Source organism: Oryctolagus cuniculus, chromosome 1, assembly GCF_051225735.1.
Source record: "Oryctolagus cuniculus isolate XC-2025 breed Fujian yellow rabbit chromosome 1, ASM5122573v1, whole genome shotgun sequence".
NCBI classification, from domain to species: domain Eukaryota; kingdom Metazoa; phylum Chordata; class Mammalia; order Lagomorpha; family Leporidae; genus Oryctolagus; species Oryctolagus cuniculus.
The window spans coordinates 4341356-4356902 of NC_142867.1; the positions used below are offsets into that span (position 1 = coordinate 4341356).

Genomic DNA, 15547 nt, shown 5'->3' on the forward strand with positions numbered 1-15547 from the left:
TGATTCATTTATTTGAAAGTCAGAGTTTCAGCGAGAGAGGAAGAGACAGGGGTCTTCCATCCACTGGTTCACTCCCCAGTTGCTGCAATGGCCAAGGCTGGGCCAGGCTGACACCAGGAGCCAGGAGCTTCTTCCAGGTCTCCCACGTGGGTGCAGGGGCCCAGCACTTGGGCCATCTTCTACTGCTTTCCCACTGGAGCAGCCGGGGACATGGACCAGTGTCCATATGAGATGCCAACATCACAGGTGGCACCTTTACCCACTATGTAACCATACCAGCCCAAGCAATTTATTTTCTTTTCTTTTAAAATTTTATATATTGGGGCCAGCACTGTGGCATAGTGGGTAGAGCAGCCGCCTGCAGTGCCAGCATCCCATATGGGTACCAGTTCGAGTCCCGGCTGCTCCACTTCTGATCCAGCTCTCTGCTGTGGCCTGGGAAAGCAGTGGAAGATGGCCCAAGTCCTTGGGTCCCTGCACCCGCGTGGGAAACCAGGAGGAGGCTGCAAGGTCCTGGCTTCGGATCAGCACAGCTCCGGCCACTGCAGCCAATTGGGGAGTGAACCAGCAGATGGAAGACCTCTCTCTCTCCTCTCTCTCTGCCTCTCCTTCTCTCTCTGTGTAACTCTTTCAAATAAATAAATCTTTAAAAATTATTTATTTACTTGAAAGGCAGAGTTATGGGGGGGGAAGAGAAAGAGAGAGAGAAAGATCTTCCATTCATCGATTCACTCCCCAAATGACTGCAACAGCCAGAGCTGCGCTGGTCCAAAGCCGGGAGCCAGGAGCTTCCTCTGGGTCGCCCATGCGGGTGCAGGGGCCCAAGGACTTGGGCCATCTTCTACTGCTTTCCCAGGCCATAGCAGGGAGCTGGATGGGTAGTGGAGCAGCCGGGACTCGAACCAGCACCCAAATGGGACGCAGCACCACTGGCAGTGGCTTTACCCACTACGACACAGTGCCGGGCCATCCATGAACTTTTGGAAGACCCCATCATTTGCATGAATTGTGAAACTGTTCACACTAAAATCACTTGTCTTTCTGCGCAGGCATTTGTTATAGGTGCCGAGACACCTCTCGCGACAGCTGCACACCCTTCAGAGTCCTGGGTTCAAGTCTGGCTCCCTGCTCGTGTGCTAACGGCCCTAGTAGCTGCGCCCCTGCCTTTCACGCAGGAGACCAAAGTGGAGCTCCTGGCTCCCGGCTTTGCCCGGCCCAGCCCTGGCTGTTGTGGCATTTGGGGAGTGAACCAGAGGGTGGAAGACCTCTGTCTGCCTGTCAAATAAAATGAAAATAAATAATAAATCAAAATATTTTAAAGTAATTTACCTCAATTCCATTTTGGGTGCACTTTTTGGAGTCCCTGAGTGGAGCCTCACGCTCTCTGGGGGCCCCCGGCTGCCCCCACTAGCACCCACTAGGCTTGGGGCCTCCCCGGCCCCCCTCCCTGCCCCCCCCAGCCCCCCCCCAGCAGACACCAGCACCCGTGAGCTCTGCCCCGTGGCCGGCCTCTGGCCTGGGCCTGGCTCTGCTCCCCCCAGCGGGGCCCCAGACCTGACGCTGGGTGTCCCCGGTGACACACACCTGCTTCAGTTGGGGAAGGACCTGGCCATGCTGAAACGCCCCCCCTGTGTCCCAGCTGCTCTCTGGCTCAGGGCAGCGGTGGCGCGGGTGCCCCACGGGGCTGGGTGGTGGGGTCTGGCTGCAGCTCCCACCTCCCTGTGGGCCTCCAGGGACCTGTCACCTCCATCACCCCGCCCCCCCCACCGGAGGGGTCCAGCTCGCCCCCCTCTCTCCACCCCATTTGCAGAATTCCTGCTATGGGGCTCTCTCCTCGGCTGCGGAGGGAGCAGTGGGGTTTGTGCGTGGAGGGGTGAGGGCCCCTAACGTGGGGGGGTCCTGGGGGCTCCGATCCCTGGTGGGGATCCTCCCGGGCTCCACTTCTGTAACACAGAGCCTCAGGGAGTGCATGGGTCAGGCTCAGTAAGTAGGCGGGGTTTGACAGGGTGGTGACGGGGATGACCACCTCGGGCAGGCTCTGTGAGTTCCAGCCAGGGCGCTGGGGTGTGCGTGGGGGTGTGGGCGGGGCCTGAGTGTGCTCCCTGGTGTGGGCGGGGCCTGAGTGTGCTCCCTGGTGTGGACAGGGCCTGTGTGCCCCAGGGGTGTGGACAGGGCCTGAGTGTGCGCCCTGGTGTGGGCGGGGCCTGTGTGCCCCGGGGGTGTGGGCGGGGCCTGAGTGTGCTCCCTGGTGTGGGCGGGGCCTGAGTGTGCTCCCTGGTGTGGGTGAGGCCTGAGTGTGCTCCCTGGTGTGGGCGGGGCCTGAGTGTGCGCCCTGGTGTGGACAGGGTCTGTGTGCCCCGGGGGTGTGGACAGGGCCTGAGTGTGCTCCCTGGTGTGGACAGGGCCTGTGTGCCCGGGGATGTGGGCGGGGCCTGAGTGTGCCCCAGGGGTGTGGGCGGGGCCTGAGTGTGCTCCCTGGTGTGGACAGGGCCTGTGTGTTCCGGGGGTGTGGACAGGGCCTGTGTGCCCTGGGGGTGTGGGCGGGACCTGAGTGTGCGCCCTGCTGTGGGTGAGGCCTGAATGTGCTCCCTGGTGTGGGCGGGGCCTGAGTGTGCTCCCTGGTGTGGACAGGGCCTGTGTGCCCCGGGGGTGTGGGCGGGACCTGAGTGTGCGCCCTGCTGTGGGTGAGGCCTGAATGTGCTCCCTGGTGTGGGCGGGGCCTGAGTGTGCTCCCTGGTGTGGACAGGGCCTGTGTGCCCGGGGATGTGGGCGGGGCCTGAGTGTATGCCCTGGTGTGGGCGGGACTTGAGTGTGCCCCTGGTGTGGGTGTTGCCTGAGTGTGCCTGGTGTGGGCGGGGCCTGTGTGCCTGGGGTTCCTTCGTGGGAGTGGAGTCCCTGCGGGGCACTCACAAAGGACAGGTAATCAGGACCAGCCGCCGGACTGAAGCTGGGGCGCTGGAGCGGATGGCATGAGGTCAGCCTGGTGTGGCCCCGTGACCCCCACCCTGTCCCGGTCACACGAGGGCCACCGCTCTGTGCCCCGCACGTGGCGCCCCGGCTGCACCCGACTCCGCCGGCAGGGAGGCCGTGGCTGAGGCGGCCTCCACTGTGCACCTGCAGAGCCGAGAGCTGCGGAACGCGCCGGCCTGCGGTTTTGGCAACAGAAAACAAGCGAAAGCCCAGGCACAAGCCTCGCCTTGCCCTCCCGCCCCCAGAGCACTTCAGGCCCCGCCCACGCACCCAGGGCACACTCAGGCCCCGCCCACGCACCCCAGGAACAAAGGCCCCGCCCACACCAGGGTCCATGCTCAGGCCCCGCCCACACCAGGGAGCACGCTCAGGCCCTGCCCACATCCCCCAGGAACAAAGGCCCCGCCCACACTAGGGAGCATGCGTAGGCTCTGCCCACATCCCTTGGGCACAAAGGCCCCGCCCACACCAGGGAGCTTGCTCAGTCCCCGCCCACACGCCCGGGGCACACCCAGGCCCTGCCCACACCAGGGCACACACTCAGGCCCCACCCACGCACCCAGGGCACACTCAGGCTCCGCCCACACCCCTGGGGCACACTCAGGCCCTGCCCACACCCCTGGGGCACACTCAGGCCCCGCCCACACCCCTGGGGCACACTCAGGCCCCGCCCACACCCCTGGGGCACACTTAGGTCCACCCACATCCCCCAGGAACAAAGGCCCCGCCCACACCAGGGAGCACGCTCCGTCCCCGCCCACACGCCAGGGGCACACCCAGGCCCTGCCCACACCAGGGCACACACTCAGGTCCTACCCACACCAGGGTGCACATTCAGGCAACACCCACACCTGGGGGCACACTCAGGCCCCGCCCACACACTCCAGATCACACTCAGGCCCTGCCCACACCAGGGTCCACACTCAGGTCCCACCCACACCAGGGTGCACACTCAGGCCCCGCCCACACCAGGGCACACACTCAGGCTCCGCCACATCAGGGGACACACTCAGGCCCCGCCCACCCCACACAGTCAGGCCCTGCCACATGGCCACTGCCGCAGCCCGGACAGCCCGTTTCCCACGGGTGGCGACCTCCAGCCCGGCTCCTCGAGTCCTCGGCCGGAAGCACGAGGCTGCCAGCACCCGGCCCAGGGCTGAGGGACGCAGATGCGGCCGGCGCCCCAGCACAAGGCCCTGTTCTGTTAAGGTTTGGGTGCATTCCTGGCAGCCTGGGGAATCACGCTGGGCCTCCCAGTCCACGACTCCATTGCTGCCTCCTGGCCACTGCCCGGTCCCCTACCCTCTACAGGACAGCCTCCCGGGGCATCGGACACCGCTGCTCCCTCCCCACTGTCCCCAAGGCCCCATGGCCACACCCTTAGCTGTCACCACCCACGGTGATGAACCCCAGCGTCCACCTGGGTGCCCACCGCCCCCTGCGCTGCTACGCCTCCGCTTTGCCCCCTGCCTTGTCGCTGCCGTCCCTCCTGCCCCTCCCATGGCCCCACCTACCTGGATCCCTGGTCTGCTTTACCTGGACTTGCACCTGGCATCACCTCCTGGTGCCCCTTCCTGGACCCCTGAAGCCGCCGTAAATCCCCCAGACACCCCCAGGCCCACTGTCCATCTGGTCACTCAGGAAGAGCCTGGCACAAACCCTGGCGGGAGGCACCCCTGGGGACAGCAGGAGTCGAGAGAACCAGGGGGAGCCGTGGCGTGGGGCTGGGTCCCTCCTCGGGGAGGACCCCTGGTTTACAGCCGAGGGGGAGGCGGCTTGGGGGGCAGCAGGGGGAAGGCAGGGCATTCCCGCCACAGGGACGGCGTGGGAGGGGAGCCGGCTCCAGGCACCCAGATAGACAGGGCTCCGGCGCAGGCGGTCTCCAGGGAGGCGGCAGGGACCCCGGAACCTGAGCCACCGCGGCTGCCCCGCAGGAAGCCGGAGTCGGAGGCCAGCGCCCACCTCTTGGCAATTTCCTAAGAGCTTCCCAGGAGCTCTGGCCCGGTGGACGGACCAGGAAGGCTTTGGGGTGTTGGCGCTGCCGAGTGGACCCCTCAGGGGTGCAGAAGGGGCGGGGCGGCGGCCGCCTGCTGTCGCTCACCCACAGTGACCGGGATGTCGCAGAGACAGCTGAGAGTGACCCCGAGAACTTGCCGCGTCCCTGGGGAGGGCGAGGCAGCTGACCTGAGCGGGACGGCGATTTTTAGCCGAGTGTTTGGACGCGCACAGAGACAGCTCTCGCAGGCAAGCGGCTCGGCGCGAGGGGGCTTCTGAAACAGAAAGGCCGCGTGGACAAGGGCGACAGAGACGGGGACGGGGGCTCTTCTCCGCGAGGAAAGAGCGGGCGAAGGGGGTGATCTGGGAAGCTCGCACGGGCCCTTTAAGAAAAGTCTTCTTGTGTGGTGAGCTCACCCTGCCTTTTTTTTTTTTTTTTTTTTTTTTTTTTGACAGGCAGAGTGGACAGTGAGAGAGAGACAGAGAGAAAGGTCTTCCTTTTGCCGTTGGTTCACCCTCCAATGGCCGCCGCGGCCGGCGCGCTGCAGCCGGCGCACCGCGCTGATCCGATGGCAGGAGCCAGGAGCCAGGTGCTTCTCCTGGTCTCCCATGGGGTGCAGGGCCCAAGCACCTGGGCCATCCTCCACTGCACTCCCTGGCCACAGCAGAGGGCTGGCTTGGAAGAGGGACAACCGGGACAGAATCCGGCACCCCGACCGGGACTAGAACCCGGTGTGCCGGCGCCGCTAGGCGGAGGATTAGCCTAGTGAGCCGCGGCGCCGGCCCCCTGCCTTCTTCTTTTTAAAAAAGATTTATTCACTTATTTTTTAAAAAAGACTTATTTATTTATTTGAAAGTCAGAGTTACACACAGAGAGAAGGAGAGGCAGAGAGAGAGAGAGAGAGGTCTTCCATCCGCTGGTTCACTCCCCAGATGGCCACAATGGCCGGAGCTGCACCAATGTGAAGCCAGGAGCCAGGAGCTTCTCCCGGGTATCTCATGTGGGTGCAGGGCCCAAGGACTTGGGCCATCCTCCACTGCACTCCCAGGCCACAGCAGGGAGCTGGATCAGACCTGATCCAGCACCCATGTGGGATGCCAGCGCCGCGGGCGGAGGCTTCATGCCGTGGCACGGGCCCCTCACCCTGCCTTCTGATCTCCATTCTGCCCACCTGGTCAGTCTCAGGCCCAGGTGTGCTGTCCGGTGTAGCCACGCCCCCTCTCTTGCTGTTCGTGTAGTTTCCAGGCTTCTGCAAAGCACAGCCCCTAAGTGCAAGCCTTGTGTCTTAGTAACCAGAGGCAGCCCGGCCCGTCCTCAGCTACTGCCCAAGTGTAGCCTAACCTCCCCGGCTTTCGGCTTTGTCCTGCCTGTGCCACCAGGGCCCGCCCAAGCTCCGTGTGCAGGCAGGGGGAGGTGGGCATGAGCGGCCTCCTGGGCCTGTGGGGGTGGGGGCGGCCTGGAACTTCTGTGAGTTCTCCCATCACCTCCCCAGCTCTGCTGCGCGTGCCCAGCGTCCTGGCTGTGGGGCTGGGAGGCCAAGGTGCAAAGACAAGGAGTTAAATCCTAAAGTCACAGGCCCGGAGGTGGCTGAGGGGGACTCTGCTTTTTTTTTTTTTAAACATATTTATCATTCATTTTCACTTTCTTTGAAATGCAGAGACAGAAAGATCCTTGGCCTGAGCATCAGTTCAGTCCCCAGACACCAACTCCAGGGAGAAGCCAGGAGCCCAGACCTCCAGCTGGGTCTCCCACGCGGGGGTGGCCAGCACCCAAGTCCTAGAGTCACTGCTGCCTCCCAGGGTGTCCATGGGCAGGAAGCTGCAATTGGGGGTGGAGCCGAGTGGACCTGAGAGGGTGTGGGATGGGGGTGACCACTGCACCGAGTGCCCGTCCCGGGTGGTGTGAACTCACACGTCACATGCTGGGGCTGTCTTGGCCTCACCCACATGCACACACACAAGCACACATGGGTACACACATGCACACGAGACAGGAGACCCCTACACACACGAGACACACACGCACACACGACGCACACGCAGGAGCCCGCAGATACACACGCAGAGGCACACACACGCACTGGTGAGCCAGCGGATCACACACGTGCACACGCGCGCCCCATCGCGTCCAGTCCCCGAGGCGCCGGGCCGCGGGGCGGGACGGGGCGGGACGGGGCGGGGCCGGCACCGAGGAAGTGCCCAGTCGGGCGGGCTGGCCCGGGGCAGACGCCGTGGGGAGTCGTGGGTCCGGCTCGGGCCATGGACGTGGAGCCGCCGCTGTACCCGGAGGCGGGGGCCGCGGGGCCGCAGGGCGAGGAGGACCAGCTCGGGGTCCCGGACGGGCCCGAGGCCCCGGTGAGCGGGGGCCGGCAGCGCAGGGCGCGCGGGGGTGGCGGGGTGGCGGGGTCGCGGGAGCGGGGCGGCGGCGACCCCGGTGGGGCGAGGGCGGCGCGGGGCGAGCGGGTGCGAGCGGCGTGCGTGGCCCGCAGCTGGACGAGCTGGTGGGCGCGTACCCCAACTACAACGAGGAGGAGGAAGAGCGCCGCTACTACCGCCGCAAGCGCCTGTGCGTGCTCAAGAACGTGCTGGCGGCCAGCGCGGGCGGCGCGCTCACCTACGGCGTCTACCTGGGTACGCGGGCCCCGGGCGCCCCCGCCGCCCCGCCGCGCCGGCTCGGGGGGCGGGAACCGCGCGGCCGGCCCCGCTTCCCCTTTCGCTTCCCGGTCGGCTGCCGGCGGACGGGGCGGAGCCGCGGGCGCGGGGCGGGTGGGCGCCCTGGGATACGCACCCCGCCCCCAGCGCTGGCCTCGGGGTCCCGGGCGGCCCCTCCATGGCTCCCGTGCGCAGGCCTCCTGCAGATGCAGCTGATCCTGCACTACGACGAGACGTACCGCGAGGTGAAGTACGGCAACATGGGGCTGCCGGACATCGACAGCAAGATGCTGACGGGCATCAACGTGACGCCCATCGCCGCCCTGCTGTACACGCCCCTGCTCATCAGGTGCCCGCGGGCGTCCCTGGGCGGCGGGGCGCGCTCAGCGGGGCGCAGGCTGTGGCACCGAGGGGTGGGGCGGGCGTCCCTGGGCGGCGGGGCGCGCTCAGCGGGGCGCAGGCTGTGGCACCGAGGGGTGGGGGCGGGCGTCCCTGGGCGGCGGGGCGCGCTCAGCGGGGCGCAGGCTGTGGCACCGAGGGGTGGGGGCGGGCGTCCCTGGGCGGGCGGGGCGCGCTCAGCGGGGCGCAGGCTGTGGCACCGAGGGGTGGGGCGGGCGTCCCTGGGCGGGCGGGGCGCGCTCAGCGGGGCGCAGGCTGTGGCACCGAGGGGTGGGGGAGAGCTTGCCTGGGGACCACGCGGCATCACGGTTTGCTCCTGGGGGGACGCAAGCCACCCCCACCTGGAGAGACCTTGACCAGCCGGCCACGGCCAGGTGCCACCCCGGGCCCAATCAACTGGGACTGGTGGGGGGGGGGCATTTCTCACGGGAAGGGCGAGCCGAGGCCAGGGGTCCGCCCTCCCAGCCACCGAGCCCCCCCCCCCCCCAGGCACCTCGATGCCACTGGGACAGGTTTTAGTTCCCCATCAAGGCTCTGGGTTGCGCCTTGCACTTCCCTCTGCTTGTTTGTAAAAGTTAACAACAAAGACTTGGGACCGGTGCTCAGCCATCCACTCGCTAGGTCAAAAGCCTGGCTCCTGAAGGTCAGCACTTTAGGAAAAACAGTGACCCCGTGGTGTTGCCGGTGCGCCCGCCCGGCGCTCTCTCAGCTGCTTGCATTCCAACAGTCCACAGTAGGCTGCGGTCCTGCGTGGAGAAACCATGAGGTGCAGCGTCTGCCCCAGCCCAGGCGGCTTTGGTTCCGGACGGGTGGCCCCGAAAGCCACCTGCTCACCCCGTTCCGGAGCCTGGGCCTCTCCCCAGGACCAGTGGCTGCAGGCATCGTTTTTAAAATGTATTTTAAGATGTTTGTTTTCACCTTTATTTGAAAGGCAGAGAGAGAGAGAGAGAGAGAGAGAGAGAGAGGGAGAGAGAGAGAGAGATCGAGAACTTCCATTCACAAATTCACTTCCCAAATACCTGCAACAGTGAGGGCTGGGCCCCTGCTGAAGCCAGGCGCCAGAACTCCCTCCAAGTCTCCCACGTGGGTGCAGGGACCCAAGCACGTGGGCCGTCCTCCGCCGCCTTCCCAGGTGCCTTAGCAGGGAGCAGCCGGGCCTCTGATTTGGGATGCCGGCGTTGTTTAACCTGCTGCATCACAACGCCGGCGCCTGTAGTGCAGTCCCCTAAACAGATCAGAGGACGCTGCCTAATTATTACAGAGCGAAAAATAAGGCTGGCGGAAGACCAGGGCCCTGCGGTCCACGGGGCAGCATCAGGACACTAGCGCCACCGAGCTGTGGCTTCCGGAGAGCGAGAGAAAGGAGCCAGCGGTCTCTGGGGTCTCGTTCTAAAGGGGGCGAGGCTGCAGCTGTACCAGCCCCCCGAGCCAGAGGCTGCCCCGAAAGCAGTGGCCAGGCCACTGGCGTTCCCGCTGTTAGCATTGATCAGGGGCCACGAGCAGAAACTGGCGCTTCACCGAAGAAAAATATCCAAACACCCAAAAACTTAAACATTATGGAAAAAATTGCAAAATATAAAATAAATTTAAAAGAAGGGAACTTTGACCCTTATGTACCGAGCAAATGCAGGTCTAGCAAGCGCAATGCTAGTCCTGGATTACCTGTTGATTAAAAAAAAAACACAAAAGATAGTAAAATATAAAAACAAGTTAATGTTTTATAGACCCTGGAAAAAAGAATGTTCAGCTAAGTACAAGAATTTAAAGCACTCCTTTCTTTAAGTTTGTAATTCTTTACTGTGGAAGAGCTCAGAACATCAGCTCTGTTTTAGGGAGCAGAATTGATAACTGAGCGAAGACATGTAATTCAGGTTATAAAATTCTTGCTTTAATATAAATTCCTTATACAGTGGGGAAAAAAAAGAAAGGAGCCAGCAGCGGTTTTCGGGCTGATCGGCCCCCATACTCTGATTGGGCCCTTGCCCTGTCACTCATCAAGCCCCTCCCGCGGTCACTGTGTGACCTCTTCCCAGACCCAGAGAGCAGGAAGTGTCCCCACTGACAACAGACCAGGGGGCGATGGCGGGGGGAGCCCAGCCCCTCGGGGAGCTCTTGGCTTCTAGGGGAGCGCGGGGGGCTCAGGAGAGGGGGACTGGGGCTCGCTCACGCGCCAGGGCCACTCACCTGCCTCATCTGTGGCTGGGGCGCTGGGCCCGTGCGAGGGTCACGTGAGGTCGCTCGGCTGCCCTGTCCCTGGGAGGTCAGTTTGGGCCCCTCGGCCCCCCGGGCTGGGGCGCTCTGCCCACTCCCACCCTGGGACCTGCGGCCGGGACCGCGGCGGCCCCGGCTGCTTGCAGGCTGCACGGTGTGCCCGCGGTGCCAAGGTCCTGCCCACTGCCCGCAGGTTCTTCGGCACCAAGTGGATGATGTTCCTGGCCGTGGGCATCTACGCCCTCTTCGTCTCCACCAACTACTGGGAGCGCTACTACACGCTGGTGCCCTCGGCCGTGGCGCTGGGCATGGCCATCGTGCCGCTCTGGGCCTCCGTGGGCAACTACATCACCAGGTGAGTGGGCGGGGGCCGGAGGGCAGCGGGGGCCCGGGGGGCCCGGGGCGCCGAGGCCGGGCAGGGGCCAGCCTGCTTGTGTTGGGGTCCAGGATGGCGCAGAAGTACTGCGAGTACACCCACTACAAGGAGCAGGACGAGCAGAGGCCGAGGCAGCGGCCCCCCCGGGGCTCCCACGTGCCCTACCTCGTGGTCTTCCAAGCCATCTTCTACTGCTTCTTCCACGTGAGTGCAGCCGGGATGCCCCAGGCCCAGGGCCCCGCCCCCGCCCGCTCGCCTCCAGAGACCCCGCCCCTGGGCTGACTCTCCCGTCCCGCCGGGCCCCCTCCCCAGCTCTGTGCCTGAATCGGCCCCACTGCCCTCCCGCCCACAGCTGAGTTTCGCCTGCGCCCAGCTGCCTATGATTTACTTCCTGAACCACTACCTGTACGACCTGAACCACACGCTGGCCAACGTGCAGAGCTGTGGTCAGTCCTGGGCAGGGCCCGGGGGGGGGGGGTCGGGGGGGGGGGAGGTGGGCCTGCTCTCGGCCCGTCCTCCAGCAGACACGGAGTCCTCACGCACAGTGGTCAGGGGTGGGAGGCCTGCAGCCCAGGGCTCTGGTGGGCAAGGCACGGGGTCCTGCAGCAGTGGGTCCTTATGACAGCTGACCCAGTGTGGGGACGGGGCAGGGCAGGCTGCCTGGAGGAGGCGCTGATGCTGCGGGGGTGGGGGGATTTCTCTCCAGCCAGGCACGTGGTCAGGGCTCGTCAGGGCAGGACGTGTGCCTGCAGATTGGAGGCACACTGCTAACCTCCGACGCCCCGCCGTTCCCCAGGGGAGGGCACCCTGGCCCGCACGCACGGTCCTCGCTCGCCCCCTGCCGGCTGGGTCTGCAGCAGGCACCGCCCCCTCCTCACGGAGCCCCCGACCCCTTCCCCCAGGCACGGACAGCCAGGGCATCCTCATGGGCTTAAACAAGACGGTCCTGCAGACGCTGCCGCAGAGCCGAAACCTCATTGTGGTGGAGAGCGTGCTGATGGCGGCCGCCTTCCTGGCCATGCTGCTGGTACAGCCCGGGACCGAGGGGGGGGGGGGTGCACGGCCTGGGCGTGGCCCGCAGCCTGGGGGCGGGGGCTGCGTCCTGGGGAGGGGCCTGAGGCCCAGGGGCGTCCCCAAGGCTGGAGTTGGCCGGCGGGTGCGCCTGGGGGCGGGGCTGGGCAGAGGGGTGGGGCCTGGGTGCCCGGCTGCCGCCCGCTCACCGTGCGGTGCCCAGGTGCTGGGCCTGTGCGGTGCCGCTTACCGGCCCACGGAGGAGATCGACCTGCGCAGCGTGGGCTGGGGCAACATCTTCCAGCTGCCCTTCAAGCACGTGCGTGACTTCCGCCTGCGCCACCTCGTGCCCTTCTTCGTCTACAGCGGCTTCGAGGTGCTGTTTGCCTGCACTGGCCTGGCCCTGGTGAGCGCAGCCTGGGGAGGGCGCCGGGCAGAAGGCAGGGCGTGCGCTGATGTGGTGTCGGGTCAGCGTTTGGGATGCGTGTGTCCCCAAGCCCCCCCTGCCCCGTGCGCCTTGGGCGTGCTGTGCTCAGCTCTCTGAAGCCGGACAGGGGTGCCACCCGGACGGCACCTGCTCTGTGCGGGACGCAGCCGGGGCTGTCTGGGGACACCGTCTGAGCTTTCTCCCATTGTCTGTCCCCTGGGGCCTTCGCACAGCCCCTGGAGGGAGCTGCATCCTGGGGGGTGCACCGAGGTGCAGTGTGGCCTCGGGGAGAGCCAGGGCTGTCTGACTCAGTGCTTGTCCCTTGTCCCCTAGGGCTATGGCGTGTGCTCCTTGGGGCTGGAGCAGCTGGCCTACCTCCTCGTGGCTTACAGCCTGGCTGCCTCTGCCGCCTCCCTCTTGGGCCTGCTGGGGCTGTGGCTGCCTCGCTCGGTGCCCTTGGTGGCGGGGGCGGGGCTGCACCTGCTGCTCACCCTCGGCCTCTTTTTCTGGGCCCCCGTGCCCAAGGCCGTGCAGCACAGCTGGGTGCTGTACACGGTAACCGGGCTCTGGGGTGTGGGCAGCGCCCTCAACAAGGCGGGACTCAGCAGTGAGTACAACCACTGGGCCGGGCAGGGGGCCCAGCGGCTGCCTCTGGGCGGTGGGGGTCTGGGCCTGTGGCATTCCCGCACACACTCCAGGGTGGACGAATTCTCAGGGACACCGTGGCGACATGTGGGGAAGGCGGGGACGCCTCGGAGGCGGGGCGGGGGGCTGTGGCACTGCTGTGTTGGCACGCCACGGTGGACGGCAGGGCATTGAGATCCTGGGGACCCTGGGGTGGGCGTGCAACTCGGTGGAGAAAGCACCAGAGAGATTGTTCCTTCTCACTCAGGGGACGGGACCTGCCGCGCCAGCTCTCACAACGCTGGGGCAGGTGCCATCCCTGGCCCAGGGAGGGCGGGTAGCTGCCCTCACCCTGGGGAACAGTGCACACCTGGGCCAAGGCCGGGCGGGAAGCCCCAGGCCCGGGCTGCCGAGCGGGAGCACGGGGGAGCAGGAGGCCGACTTCAGAGGCAGGGCTGGGCCCGCGTTTTGCTGTGTGGCTCTCTCTGCCCACAGGCGGGAACGTGCCGGTGACGCACGGCTGGCACCCAGGCAGGGGTCCCCCGGTGGGCCGATGCTGCAGTGTGGTGATGGAGCCGGGTGGCCCAGGGGTCCCTGCCCAGCAGGGGTGGACCTCCTGCTCCACACCATGCTCTCCGGCGTTGTGCTCAGGGCAGGCACCCCTGGGCACGCTCATCCGGCCCTGGCATCTCCGCAGCCCATCGCCCCTCCTCGCTGGCTCACTCCCAGCAGCCCTGTGGGGTGCTGCCCCCCCCCCCGCTCAGGCCCCCAGCGTGTCCGAGCACCTGATGAACGTGTCAGCAGCGACCCCCCCACGGCCTGCCGGGTGCCGGGCATCGGCCTTCCCAGCTCAACGCGAGCCCATTGCACGGCTGGGACAAGCGCATTCAGTACCACAGTGCCAGCGTTTGAATCCACATCTGGGTCGCTGGAACGCCCTCCTCTCGCCACCTGGCAGTCCTGGCCCCCTGCCCAGTGCGCCTCCCGCCCACCCCAGGGAGGATCCTTCGGGAGACAAGCGGTGCCGGGTCTGATTGGCAGGGCCTCGGGGGCTGCAGTCTGTCCTAGACGCAGCTGTGCACTGAGCTGGGCTCAGAGTCAGGACAGGATTGAGCGCGGCCACACCTGTGTCGCGGGGTGAGGCCCACCTGCTACCTCTGCTCAGTGCCTGGCCAGTGTGGGAGCCAGGTGGCCACCAGGGGGCGGGCCAGGACCAGCGTCCAGCAGGGCGGGGGACAATCAGAGGAGGAAGAGGAGCAGCTCCAGGCCCCAGTGGCCCCTGGCCCCTGCCCACCCGGTCTCTCCTGCCCGCAGCACTCCTGGGGACCCTGTACGAGGACAAGGAGAGGCAGGACTTCATCTTCACCATCTACCACTGGTGGCAGGCCGTGGCCATCTTCCTCGTGTACCTGGGCATGAGCCTGCCCATGAAGGTGAGGCTCGCGGGGTTAAGGGTGCACCTGCCCTGGCTTCACAGCCTGTACCCCACTGACTGCCCATCCCTGCTGGGCGCCAGGGCGTTCGCAGTTTGCAATTCCCTTGTGAGCGCCTCCCAGCTCGCGGGACCTTCACCCCTCCCCCCGGGGGGCAGGGGGTCTTCCTTCCCCCCCTAATCAGGGGCCATGACCAGGGGACGACGGTGCAGGGGGTGCCCGGCAGGGGGCGCCCGGGAGCCGGCGCGGGTCCGGAGGCGCGTGCGCGCCCGCAGGTGCCCCTCATCCCCTGCCCGTCCCGCGTCCAGGCTAAACTGGCGGTGTTGATGGTGACGCTGGTGGCCGCCACGGCCTCCTACCTGTGGATGGAACAGAAGCTGCGGAGGGGCCTGGCCCCGCGCCAGCCGCGCATCCCGCGGCTGCAGCACAAAGTGCGCGGCTACCGCTACCTGGAAGAGGACAACTCCGACGAGAGCGATGCGGAGCAAAGGGGCGCCGAAGGCCCGGGAGACGGCGCCGAGGAGGACGGCGCGCCGCCCGAGGGGCCCCGGCCCGGCCCGGAGCCCGCAGGCCTGTGCCGCCGGCCCTGCCCCTACGAGCAGGTGCTGGGGGGCGACGGGCCAGAGGAGCGGTGAGGGACCCCAGGGCGCGGCCCCGCCGGCCTCAGCTCACTGCGGCTTGGGGGTGTGTGTGGGGGAAGGACATGAGTCCTGCACCCGCTTCGGGAAGGACCCCCGTCCCCTGCCCCGTACTGGCGACCCCTCGCTGACCCTCCGGGGTGGCACAGAGCTTTGAGACCGCTCTGCCCACAGGCGGCTGTGGTGGCGGGTGGGGAAGGGGAGAGGGCGGCCCAGAACAGGGGGTCGGAATCCCCCCCAACCCCGTGCACACCGCGCACCACACACACCCCGCGTCTCCCGAGCTTTGCGCTCCCAGGCTGGGACGCTTGTAACCGGCGCTTTGCGTTTCTGCTGTGGGCAGGGTTCGCCCGGAAGTGTGACCTTTTATATAAAAAATAAATAAATAAAAAATAAAGAGATTTGTGTTTGTCCAGTCTGGACCAACGGGTCTGAGGAACCTGGCTGGGGGGAGGGTCCCTAACCCCCCACTCCCTTGGGGTTTCCCAGAGCTGCCCTGCCCTGGAGCAGCGGGGACCCCTGCGAGGGTGGCACTGGGCCAGGCGCTCCGTGTGGCACCTGCCCGCCGGCTCTGGCTCTCCTGGGCTGTTGGGGTGTTTCTGCCCACGGCTCTGTGGGGACAGCTTGGCAGGCAGGCTCCGCCTCCGTGTCGCCTGGGGGCAGCCTGCACCCAGCCCAGCCCAGGTGCACTGGATCCCTGTCCGCCGGAGCTGGTGGCGCAGCCCTCATGTCCACAAACCTGCAGAGGCCTTAGGGTGCTGCCTCTCCACGCCCGGCCTGTGCTCAGGGAGGGCCAGGGAGCCCCCCGCCT

General features: G+C 66.3%; 1 protein-coding gene across 2 annotated transcripts; it reads left to right on the forward strand.

The window, feature by feature from the left end:
- The first annotated feature begins 7152 nt into the window (after positions 1-7152).
- On the forward strand, positions 7153-15133 carry UNC93B1 (unc-93B1 regulator of TLR signaling). Of its 2 annotated transcripts, XM_070065969.2 has the most exons (11): positions 7154-7320; positions 7455-7596; positions 7813-7966; positions 10421-10582; positions 10675-10807; positions 10956-11049; positions 11506-11630; positions 11838-12020; positions 12375-12648; positions 13980-14098; positions 14407-15133. In XM_070065969.2, the coding sequence occupies exons 1-11, from the start codon at positions 7225-7227 to the stop codon at positions 14731-14733; spliced, it is 1809 nt and encodes a 602-aa protein (XP_069922070.2). In that variant the 5' UTR covers positions 7154-7224; the 3' UTR covers positions 14734-15133. The 2 variants fall into 2 exon arrangements, with proteins under 2 accessions (XP_089170768.1, XP_069922070.2); XM_089314642.1 differs by lacking the exon at positions 12375-12648 and having other exon boundaries at positions 7153-7320.
- Positions 15134-15547: the final 414 nt, after the last annotated feature.

Coding starts and splice junctions, on each gene's coding strand:
- UNC93B1 (XM_070065969.2), top strand. CDS start 7,225: ATGGACGTGGAGCCGCCGCTGTACCCGGAGGCGGGGGCCGCGGGGCCG. Junction 10,583..10,674: donor GTGGGCAACTACATCACCAG/GTGAGTGGGCGG, acceptor GTTGGGGTCCAG/GATGGCGCAGAAGTACTGCG. Junction 12,021..12,374: donor CCTGCACTGGCCTGGCCCTG/GTGAGCGCAGCC, acceptor CTTGTCCCCTAG/GGCTATGGCGTGTGCTCCTT.